Genomic DNA, 12655 nt, shown 5'->3' with positions numbered 1-12655 from the left:
CCTATCTCCCTCCCTCCCTGCTGCGCTAAAGCCAGCCAGCTTGCCTACCTACATCCTGCCCTCCCTGCCGCGGAAAAAAAAAAGCACGTCTCCCCTTCCTTTCCCCCGGTCCTTGCCGTTGCAATCTTATCTCCCCCCGTCGACAAGAAGTCTTTCTGACGTCGGAGAGGACAATCCGGGCCAGCCAATCGCTGCCTGGCTGGCCCGGAACATCCTCTACGATGTCAGAATTGACGTCGGAAAGACTTCTTGTCGGCGGGGGGAGGTAGGATTGTAGCGGCGTGGCCAGGGGAAAGGAAGGGCAGGAGGACCCGGACCTGGCCGGCTGTGCACCCTCCCCCAAGCCGTGTACCTGGGGAGGACCGACCCCCCCCGTCCCCCCTCCCCTTGGTACGCCACTGCAGATGCAACCAAAGTAATGGCACTCATCCTGCATACTATGTTAACAGTAGTAGATAGGGCAGGGGACAAGGTGGTTGGACATTTTTACCCTCCACTGTCATTGTGCTTGGTAAAGTTCCTTCCCTAATTAATTTGTCTGCCCTTAGGAACTGCCTTCAATTTTATTTGAATTTCTTTGATGCCAAGTTATTGTGGTATGTTTTTTTTTTGTATGGGCATTGTGTATTCCTATTTTTCAGGCCTTCTTTGTCTTATTTAAGTTGTTTGGCACATCCATTGGTGGTTTGTGATAAACTGCAAAAAGACTTATAGCTTGGACATATTGCTGGGTATTTTCAAGATCCTCCATTGATAGATTTTGTAGTCTCATCATTGGGTGTCACACCCAAGAAGGATCCTGCCAAGTTCCATTTGATTTATAATGTATTATACCTAGAGGGTTATGATATCTTTTGATCTAGTTATTGAGCTGTTACAATCCTGGGCCTGAAAGTACTGATGGCAAAACCTGATATATTAGCTGTTTTTTTAAAATTGTTTCCTATGTACCCAGAGTTTTTTTATTTGCTTGGTTTTCAATTTGAGGCTATATATGATTTTGCTAAATTTTGCTAAATGTATGCCAGTGGGGTGTGCAGTTTCCTGCATGTACCTTGAAGCTTTTTCAATATTTGTTCACTGGGTGGTGGTGTGTGTGACTGGGAGTGATGAGATTATACATTATTTGGATAATATTTTTATTTGGTGAGCTAGTGTGGAGTTTGGATTGTGTAAAATTGATAGCAACTTTTCAGAATTTAGCACAGGCATGGATATTCCGTTAGCAGAGAAAAAAACCCCTCTGAGGGTACTACTACTACTTTGATTTTTCTGGGAGTGGAGTCAGACTCTAATCAAATGGAGTCTCATCTGCCTTCAGACAAAGTTGCCCATGACCTTTGGAATCTGGCTAATTGGAGTTTTAGACCACTCACAGTGCATCCCAGAATGCACTGAGAAAGAGGCCTAAGACTCCGGTTGGCCCAGGTGTCCAAGGCCCCTCAGTCAATCAGGGCCTTAGGCCCCTCCCCGGTGCATCCCAGATGCACCAGGAAGGGAAGGCCTGCCATTGTAAAGAGGTGGGCCTGGGGGCCTGAGGAAATAGGCATCTCTCCAGCCTTCCATAGGTATGGAGGGGGGAGGGGGTGTTCAGGGTGCTGGGTTCGGTCAAAGATGGGTAAAGGGGGGTCATGGGTACGGGGGGACCTGATGGCATGAGGGAGTGGGCATCCTTCCTGTCTATCATGATTCAGGGGGTTGTTTTGGGTGTTCTAGCAGAAGGGAGTGGACATCCCTCCTGCCAGGAGATTTGAGGAGGGGGGGGGGGTTGTGGTGGCAGCAGGATAAATTAGGCATCTCTTCTGCCACAGACAGTGTTGGGTGGGAGTTTGGGGGTAGTAGAAGGAGGAATTGATCATCCTTCTTACCACAGACAGTGTCGGGGGAGGGTCGCTGCTGCTCAGTTGATCAAGGCAGGGAGATTCCCTTGCCGCAATTAGCTCAACGGCAATGTGATTCTCTAACCAGTGCCTGTTACATGGGTGCCAGTTAGAGAATCAGGGTGGTTAGGCATCTTTCTCTTAGGGCAGACACGATTCTGTATAGGACGCTGGTATGCGATTCTCAGACTCTTTTTAGGCGACTGCAGAAACCAGCGTCCTATACAGAATTTTTCCCCTAAATGTATATATTTCTGATACTGTTTTATGTTAATCCTATTATTAGGTTTCAATTTTCTGTTAATAAAACATATAACATAAAACACACTTCTATACCACAAATATCATTAAGTTCTATGCGATTCACAAAGACTAATAATACAAATAAATAAACATCCTATATCTAACTTACAAAAATTTCTTAAAAAGATACGTCTTTAAGGCAGGTCGAAATTGTTGGTACGAATTTGAGTTTTGAATATGTGAGTTAAATCCTTAGTCCATGAGGCTGCTTGAAATGATAGCAAACGATCCTGAAATTTCTTATATTTATAACCGTTTCCAAGTTTACCTCGTGCATTGTATTTATGTTTATATTTGATCATTTTACTATTGTTATGAGTTGTTAAAAAATTGTAAATTTTATTTTAAACTGTACCTGCTGTACAGCAACTTGGGTGAATTCCTTCATAAAGGTGGTTAATAAATCCCCAAAAAATCCATAAATCAATAAATCTTTTGGATTGATTACCTTGTAAATTCTGTCATCTCCATCATGATCATGCACATCTTTTTTGCAAGGACAATAATATCATTGCTGGCCTCATCCCATATTTCAATCTCAGCATCTAGTCTGCTCTTAACTTTCTTGAAGTCAGCAACTTGCTCAGCAATCTTTTCCATTTCTGCTTCTGGCAGCTGTATCATTTTTGCCTGAAAAATTAATAATTATGAGTGCAAATTTATAACAAAGTGCCTAATTTGTATGGTAGATATATGCATACATTATACCTATTTTTTTAACGGAACAAATACACATAAGGACATCTTGTGCATGTTAGGAGATGAGGAGTGGCCTACTGATAGATCTTCTGCCTCAGCACTTTGAGGTTGTTAGATTGAATCCCAGCTCTGCCCCTTGTGGCACTGGACAAGTCACTAAATCCTCCATTGCTCCAGGTACAAAATAGGTATTTGTAAATATGTAAAACACTTTGAAGATGTAATCACAAAAGGCTGTTTAGAAGTTCCATTCTCCATTCCTCTTTCCCCTTAATTTACACACCCCATAGACCAATGATGGTGAACCTTTTAGAGACCAAGTGCCCAAACTGCAGCCCAAAACCCACTTATTTATCGCAATTTAACCTGAATACTGAGGTTTTAGTATATAAAAAACAAATCATGCTCCCCTCCAAGCTAGCTCCCCTCCAATCCCACCATGGGAATCACCTTCGCCACAGATTCAACAGGCTATTGTCTGTGAAACACCCTCACGCCGCATGTGAGCCACCCGCCTTACCCCAGACAGGGGAGGGAAGAAACGCTCCCATTGGGCTGCTGGGCAAAGGGGTGGGTGATGTGAGAAATGTCCTCAGGTGCATGTGGAGAGGGGGGAGGGGAGCAGCTTGGCCATAGGTCACATAGTTTCAGATATTTCATCATTTCTGCAGCTTACATATTTGACACCATCAAGGCCTTTGTGATTTTCTTCCTCTCGGTTGTACCGGTGCATTAGTTTACAAATCTGGAGACATACCTAACCTTTCTGATTTCAGGACATCTGTAATAAATATCCATGTATTTGTGCATGTAGTGTGACACAGTGGTTAAAGCTACAGCCTCGGCACCCTGAGGTTGTGGAGCTCGGACTAAAGAGGGCTGCGAAGAATTGCAAAGAGACTTGAACAAACTAGGGGAATGGGCGACGAGATGGCAGATGAAGTTCAACGTTGAGAAATGTAAAGTACTACATGTGGGTAACAGAAACCCAAGGTGCAGCTATACGATGGGAGGGATATTATTGAAGGAGAGTACCCAAGAAAGGGACTTGGGGGTAATGGTGGACATGACAATGAAGCCGACGGCACAGTGCGCAGCGGCCGCTAAGAAGGCGAATAGAATGCTAGGCATAATCAAGAAGGGTATTACAACCAGAACAAAAGAAGTTATCCTGCCGTTGTATCGGGCGATGGTGCGTCCTCATCTGGAGTACTGCGTCCAATATTGGTCGCCGTACCTTAAGAAAGATATGGCGTTACTCGAGAGGGTTCAGAGAAGAGCGACACGTCTAATAAAAGGGATAGAAAACCTTTCATACGCTGAGAGATTAGAAAAACTGGGACTCTTTTCCCTGGAGAAGAGGAGACTTAGAGGGGATATGATAGAGACTTACAAGATCATAAAGGGCATAGAGAGAGTGGAGAGGGACAGATTCTTCAAACTTTCGAATAATAAAAGAACAAGAGGGCACTCGGAAAAGTTGAAAGGGGACAGATTCAGAACGAATGCTAGGAAGTTCTTCTTTACCCAACGTGTGGTGGACACCTGGAATGCGCTTCCAGAGGACGTAATAGGGCAGAGTACGGTACTGGGGTTCAAGAAAGGATTGGACAATTTCCTGTTGGAAAAGGGGATAGATGGGTATAGATAGAGGATTACAGTTCAGGTCCTGGACCTGATGGGCCACCGCGTGTGCGGACTGCTGGGCACGATGGACCTCTGGTCTGACCCAGCGGAGGCACTGCTTATGTTATGCTTATGTTCTTATGTCCAAACCCACACTGCTCCTTGTGACCTTGAGCAAGTCACTTAATCCCACCCCCCGATTGCCCTATGTAAACTGTTCTGAGCTTCCTTGGGAGAACAGTATAGAAAACTGAATTTAAAAATATGGGAACAGATGTACACACTGCAATGCATTACTATAAAGATAACAAATGTGGACTCTGTAGGACTAATAATTATCCTAATATCCTTATATCTTCAGTAGCCTTCAGATTAAAGGAGGAAAAAAGACCTCCGTGAGTAGAACAACCAACACAGATGAACAACATTCTGCAGCACTGTTATACCCAACCTCAATTCAGTCATAGGTCAAAAACCTCCAATCACTTACTCATCTTTTATAAAACCACAAAAGTGTTTTTTAGTGCAGGCCGGCATGATAAATGCTTTGCGCTACTCCCAATGCTCATAGGAACTCTATGAGTGTCGGGAGCAGTGCAGAGCATTTAGTGTGCCAGCCTGCACTAAAAACCGGTTTTGTAAAATGCTGTAACTCACAGCATATTAATAAAATGCTCTTCGCCCCGTCCAGCTGTCAGTCTTCTATCTTTTCTTCCCTCTCTTTCTCCTCTCCTAGTATATGATCTGCCCTTCCCTCTTCTTCTCGCTGTAAGTCGCCTTAAGCCTGCATAGGTATGTGTGACACACTAATAGAAGATTAGATTAGATATTAATAAGTGCAGTTACATCTGATAAGACTGGATGACGGTTTGATTGAAGAAATTAGCATCTCGTAAAAAAATGATTTAAGAAGTAAAACAGAAAGACGGAACACCATTGTATAACAGACAAATAATCATCCAAATAAAGGGGTCCTTTTACTAAGGCGCGCTAGCCGATTTAGCGAGCGCTAAATATAAGCACACGCTAAATTCTAATGTGTCCATTATATTCTATGGATGCGTTAGCATTTAGCGTGCCTTATTAAAAGAGGGGGAAAATCATTCAAGATTAACTGAAGCATCCTAGGACAATCTGCCAACAAAGGATTCGCTAAGAGCTGGTTTGAAAAGTCATAGAGAAAGTGTGTTTTGAGAAATGCCTTGAAACATGGTAAAAACCACTTATTAATGTTAATTGGCATACTATTCTATAAGGCACAGTATCTAACTCCCATGGCACATATCTTAAAAAGAGTGTGGTCATGTCAGAAGCATTCAAAAAAATTGCATACGGAATTATAGAATACAGCCTAACCATTTCCAACTTTGGCACTGGCATTTATTCCAGGTTTCAGCCCAAAAATTAGTTCCATGCTAAATGCTATTCCATGAGTCGTGAACTCTTTATAGAAGAGTGCCTATCACTGAATTATTTGGGGGGCACCTAAGGGCTCCTTTTACTAAGCTGTGATAGCATTTCTAGCACGCGCTGCAGATTAGTGCGCGCTAACCCCCAAATTACACGGAAAAACTAACGCCAGCTCAATGGAGGCACTAGCGTCTAGCATGCCCACTAAAACCGCTAGCGCAGCTTAGTAAAAGGAGCCCTAAGTTTCAGCTTTATTTATTGAATTCCCTTCTATATGCCTTCAAAGAGCAGTCAAATATTTTGCATAAAACTGATCATTGATTAAACCAGTCTCCTTTCATGCTTACCCGATCTGTTTTCCCTTCAGTATGATCACTGTTATGACTTTGAGTTTCATAGTCTTCTTCAAGGTCAGATATATCTTCAAGCTCTTCTGATGACTGAAAAAGAACAAAAAACACATGGAAAACAAAATAATTATAATTATTGTATATAGTCTATACTCTACATAGACCATGAGCAGCTATTCTGAAATAAGTGAATTGTAAAATAAAGGATTTAAAAACATATTTCACGTCCAAAGCCTGCATGTAAGAAAGTTTGAAATGTTTATTTAATTATTTTGTTTTCTATCCCATTTTCCCCCAAAAGTTCAGAACGGGTTACAGGTTAAGCATACATAAAATACATGTTATTTTGTAGACTCTTTCCTATTAATGTGAGAATGCTGCTCTGTCATGGTTGATTCCCTATCCTCTAGAACAGGGGTGTCAAAGTCCCTCCTCGAAGGCCGCAATCCAGTTGTGTTTTCAGGATTTCCCTAATGAATATGCATGAGATCTATTTGCATGCACTGCTTTCATTGTATGCCAATAGATCTCATGCATATTCATTGGGGAAAACCCGACTGGATTGCGGCCCTCGAGAAGGGACTTTGACAACCCTGCTCTAGAAAAAGGGCAAAAGATCAATTTGCCCATTTAGAAATCTGGAATGCTGGAGATTGACAGTAGAAGTAGGATCAGAAATAGAAGAAAAAGGAGGAAAATTGGAAGGACTACAAAGATGAAAAGAATAAAGAAAAGGAATGAGGCAAGGGAAATAATTAGAGTGAGAAGAAGAAAATAGAAGCCATTTCTTTTCCACTTGTTTTGGTGTTTTTTAATTTTTGCTTTTCTTTGATTTTCTCTTACGATTTGAATCAGGTTGGGCAGACTGGATGGACCATTCGGGTCTTTATCTGCCATCATCTACTCTGTTACTATGTTACTATCAAGGCATACAATTTACCGAGAAAGTTTCCATATCCCAATTTAAGGCCCCCTTTTATCAAGCCGCATTAGGGTTTCTCACCAGTCGCTGCATTTAAAACTCCAACGCTTATAGAATTCCTATACATCCGTAAGTGTAAATGTCTTTATAATTCAAAACATGAGCAGATGTAAAAGTCCCAAATAATGTTTTATGCTGGAGGAAGTGAATTTTATTTGTCATGCTCCATATCTCGTGAATGAAAAAATATGCCTCACTAGGATATCTGATCAGAAATGAGTGAGTTCCCAGTTCTATAAACTCTCTTAAATGATTATCATTTATACCACACAACTAAAGAAGAATATTAAATCTTTGGAATATTGTTCCTGTCCAAGAAATGTGGTGACATCTGGTACAGAAATATTAGCTCAGAGAAGATCATCTTTTGTTACAATCTAGAGGGTCAATTTTCAAATGGCCCATAAATATATATTAGTTATCCATGAATTTCTAGCCACGATATAAGAGTGTGGTGGGCTGAAAATATGTCTAACCACTCTGCCATTATCTATATAGTAGAGGGGCGAATGAAAGTCAGAGTGAAAATAGTATCCACATAGTGGCAATTTTCATGCAATATCCGGAAAAGCTATGGGGCTCATAATCGAAAGAGAAAAATGTCCAAAAACTGGTCTAAGTCGGCACTTGGATGAACATTTCCCAAATAAGTCCAAGTGCTAATAATATAAACGGGTTTTGGATGTATTTCTAAACGACCTAGGCCTTCATAGTGCTGCTGAACGACCAAAGCTAAACGGGGCGTTTCAGGAGGAGTGTCGAGGGCAGGAGTTGGGCAGGACGTGGGCCGGCTTAGACTTAGTCGTACAGCATGTATAACCGAAAGTTATACAGGCTGGGATCGACAGAACTTGGATGTTGTGACTTAGACCATGTAAAACATGGTCTAAGTCACAAAAAAACACCTAAAGTCACCAGATAAGCACTGCAAACACATAAAACAGACCCCCACACACTACCCCAGTGATCACTGACCACCCCCCACCCCATATAAATATTAATCACACCTTTAAAATTCAGCCTCCAGACCATCATCACCTGGCTGCCTGGCATAGAAAAGCCAGCACAGAGGCGGCTTAAGCCATCTTGAGGGTGGGTTAGGGACTCATGGAGAGGAGGACCCATGCCCATAAGCCCCTGTAATCACTGCATTGATACTTAAACATGTGCACTCCCTTATACACCTCCAAAACCCTTTTGTAATGCCATATAAGTGGCTCCTGCAGCCATAAGGGCTATTAGGGTGGTAGATAAGTGGGTCTAGGGGATTCTGGAGGTGGTTTGGGGGGCTCACCATGACCTATAAGGGAATCTGTAGTGAGATGAAGACATGACACCCTTTTTATGAAGTTCACAGCAGTGCCCTGTAAGGTACCTCACTATTTAGGTGCCATGTTTGGGTGTTCATTCCATCACTTTGCAGACCCCTCCCACGTCCAACAGGGCTTGTTCTAGGCGTTTTTGACTTGGACGAAAATCAGATCGGCAGGACGTATAGTTAAGACGATTTTCGAAAAAAAAAAAAAATTTTGAACGCATTTTTCGAAAATGTGTTCTAGTCTGTTTTTTTACTTTGGACAACTTGCGACTTAGACATAACGAAAACGGACTTAGACGGCCCTTTCGATTATGCCCCTCCACATATTTAGGAGCCATTTTACTAAGTTGTGCTAAAAAGTAACCAGGATATCCCCAGTATGGTTCTCTCCTGCGCACTGAGGCTACTTTTAGCATGGCAGTAAAATGGTCCCATTTTCCATTATTCCCATTAATGGCGATGTACTAATTTAGGGGTCCTTATACTAAGGCGCACTAACTAATTTAGCGCGTGCATTGATGCAAATCGTAAGAGAAAAGCAAAAATTTAAACCCCCCTCCCCCCAAAAAAGATCCAGTCCTCCTTATAGAACCCCCAAAAAAGTTCAGACCCCAGATTAAGCCTCATGGCTCAAGCCCTCCAGCACTAGCCACCTGTTGATCAACTGATCAAGCCCCATTCATAAGTCTACAAACCCTCCATCTCCAGCCTCCCACCCTCCAGACTCATCTCACCCCCAAAAGATCCCATTCCCCACAAAAGACCTACCATTTAGATTATTGATAGTCCAGAGCTCTCTGCCCAGTCTGGCATCATTAAAGTGGCACTCGATTGGTAGTTGTGTCACTGTGATGATAATGCTGAACTGAGCAGATTGACTAGGCATTGTGCCTGCTTGAAGACCCCACCCCACCCCCGGATCATCATTTATCTAAATTGATGAGTATTTTTGAGGGTTCTGGGGCACACTGCAAGTTGGGTTAGGGCTTTTACATAGTAATGAGCTGCTTTACATGCATGAATATGCTTTGCATCTTATTGCTATGTAACCCACGGTGACTTTATTAGGTCTCTTTAAGTTGCATTAAGAATATGACTTAAAGTCCTACCACAGCTTGATAACTCCCCCCTAAGTTTCCTTTTTAATATTATGGTACTAAGAAATAATGCAGACCATAGTTTTTCAGCAGATGCTTCAACTATTGATATGTATAATTGGTTATTCTCTTCCAGAATTCAGCTATTTCTGGTAACAGATTTTAAATGAGTCTTTTCTGAACAAGACAACATTTTTGCTGCTGCCACCACCATCTTCAGCAAGAACTTATTTTCCTCGGTGAATTGTTGCTTTCTGATATATGGCTTTTACTAAGGGGATCTGCCTGTGGTCAGTGTTTTGTAATTGCATGTTGCACTAGATAATCTGTGGAGGCTCTCCCACTTCCTTCTCCTATCCCTGCTCCTATTCTTTCAGGCTATCCTCATTTGCTCTCTTTTGTGCTCTCTTACTCTCCTCTCATCCTGCATACACTCACTGCTTCCCAAATAGTAGATGAAACACCTCCCGCCACACTTTCTGCTGCCATAATTTTTAACTCCCACAGTTCTAACTCAACATCTTAATTTCCACTTATGTCCCCAGATTTTTTCCATTAGTCTTTTGTATTCTATCCCTAACTCTTCTATAGAACATACTTTCTAAAGGCATTGTTCTGAAAAAGGATGGGGCTGTCATTTGCAATTGTGTGGGATATGTCACTGAAAAAAAATGGCCAAAATAAAATATTTCCAGAAATGGCATGGGAAATGACACACAAGCCATAACTTTTCTGGCTTTCCATTTCTACTTTTGAATACATGCACCCACTCCTGCTATTATTTAACATTTATCGTACTTCATTCTCCCCACTTGCTCCACTCTATCACCTTCCAATTTCACCATATAAAAGTCAGACTCAAATAAGCACATTTGCCTAGGTAGTCATTCACAAAAAGACACAACATAAAACGCCCAAATCTGCTACAAAGAAACCACACCTGGATTGTGTACCAAAAAAAGTGCATTACCTAACATTTCTATCTTCAGTTGCCCTTTCTACCTATAGAATAGATAAGAATGGTACATGTAAGATTTTTATAGGCTTTGCGCTAAAGAGTGGACCAAAGTGTGCTACTAAATCAACATGCTCAAACAACCAAAGTTAAAATTGGTGCATATGTCAAGCTATAAAGCATTCAGGAGCCAATTTTATAACTGGGCGCTACAATTTAGGTGCCTAGATGTGATGTGCTGAACAAGAGTTCTATAACGGAATCTGGACACCAAGCCCCTCTTTTACAAAGGTGCGCTAAGCTAACATGCACTAAATGCCAACACGTGCATGTTATCCTATGGATGTGTTAGCGGTTAGCACATGCTTTGATTTAGTGTGCGCTAAATCTGCGCTAAAATGCTTAGCGCGCCTTTGTAAAAGAGGGCCCAAGATTCTGTTATAGAATACTAGTATAAATTGGCATCAATATACCTACATTTAGGGATACCCATTTAAGTCATTGTCAATAGCAGGTATAAGTGGGCATGGGCATGCCTAAATGCGGTAATTTAGCCCGTAACGTACAGTGTTCCTCCTCGGTGAATGCCTCCTTATATTTATGTCCTGAGTTGCACACATTCTGATTTAAGTGGGCAGGAGAGAATAGCAGCTGCCTTTATAAATTAATGTAGAAAAGGCTTTTACAGTTCATCCTTATATATTTTAAAGATCTGTTATCTCTCACTCCCAATATTCTTGAAAAAAACAGTGAATCCAGTCAACCTGTCTATTAAACGTCTAGAATTAGGACATCAATGATGCTTTAGACAATTACTCTTATACATTAGAGAATATTATTCCTATCTGAGTGATACCAGTAAAAATATCTTTCCCTTTTTCATCAAGAATAAATTAAGATATTAATGTGTACACTTTTTTCCCCATTTTTTAAACGAGCCTACATATGTGTTTGTGTGCGCGCGTGAGTTTATGGCAGTAGATGTCATTTTTAGCTGTTCACATTGATGCGATAAGTTCAGCCAAGTTGTCTTGATTGTTTACACAGTATGCACTTTGCCATGCTTTCAGTGCTGCATAGCACTCCTGGTAGGTAAATGGGAAGGAAGTGGTGAAGCAATTAAAGTATATTCATTCACAGTTGTGAGATTCATTTTCTCTCTCTTTTTGTTACATAATGATCTTGTTATATTGCCTTTTGCTTGGCAGTTTCTCCTGGAGTTAATTTTTCCTGTTGAAGTGCTTCCTGCTTGAGTCAATGTTATGTTTCTCTGTTATTTGAATTTTAAGTAAGTAAGTAATGGTTGATATGTGTCTTGCAATTTATTAAGCATGAAGGCAGTATGTACATATTTGATGTAGTATTTTCTTCCTCCTGTGTTGAACTAAAAGAAGGAAAAAAGCCAAACCTTCTAGAAGGTAAGAGAGAGAAGCCAAGTCATCTCCATTCCCTCAGTTTTACAGAAGACAGCTAAGGGCATACTTTTTCTTTCTTTAATACTTTTTATTTGTTCTGCAAATAATCTTTTCATATTACTAATGTACCAAAGTCCAATCTGTACCTCACGGATGGTGAAGGGCTGAACACTAGGAGCTTGGGATTGCTTTCTGGGACTATGCTATCTACAATCAAGATGTCAGCTGAAGTACCATGTTAGCCATTATTTGGTATGGGCTGTTTAGATAGTACCCATAAGTTGTACCCACTTCCCTCCTTCCCCTCTCTTGCCCTTTCTTCCCATTGTTCCCACATCCCTTAAGTTAACTCAACTTGTACGTCAACTCAAATTGTACCCCACTAATCTTCTGTAAACCGCATAGAACTTAACGGTATTGCGGTATATAAACTGTTATTATTATTAACACATGCAATGACAGCATACCAGCTCATATCGGGGGTGGGGGAAGAATGAGTGGTCTTTTCAAATGGTTAGCTGACAAAATACTATCTGAAAGAAACTGGGATCCTATAGAGATCCTCATTCTCAGAGATGATCTTGGGGTGGTTCCCCTCAGATCGTCCTTTGAAGGTCATA

At 41.4% G+C, this 12655-nt stretch overlaps 1 protein-coding gene across 4 annotated transcripts in view; it reads right to left on the bottom strand.

The window, feature by feature from the left end:
- Positions 1-12655, bottom strand: part of CTNNA3 (catenin alpha 3) — a 1751094-nt gene that overhangs the window by 165762 nt on the left and 1572677 nt on the right. For all 4 annotated transcript variants that reach the window (XM_033940460.1, XM_033940462.1, XM_033940461.1 and 1 more), the window contains 2 exons: positions 6266-6358; positions 2632-2813 (listed from right to left, as the gene is read on the bottom strand). In XM_033940460.1, coding sequence (XP_033796351.1) covers positions 2632-2813; positions 6266-6358 — 275 coding nt within the window. The remainder of the gene's footprint in view (positions 1-2631; positions 2814-6265; positions 6359-12655) is intronic.

Source organism: Geotrypetes seraphini, chromosome 4 (assembly GCF_902459505.1).
Source record: "Geotrypetes seraphini chromosome 4, aGeoSer1.1, whole genome shotgun sequence".
Classification (NCBI taxonomy): Eukaryota; Metazoa; Chordata; class Amphibia; order Gymnophiona; family Dermophiidae; genus Geotrypetes; species Geotrypetes seraphini.
Note: the sequence above shows the minus strand (reverse complement) of the source record. Positions and strands in the feature narration are given on the sequence as shown.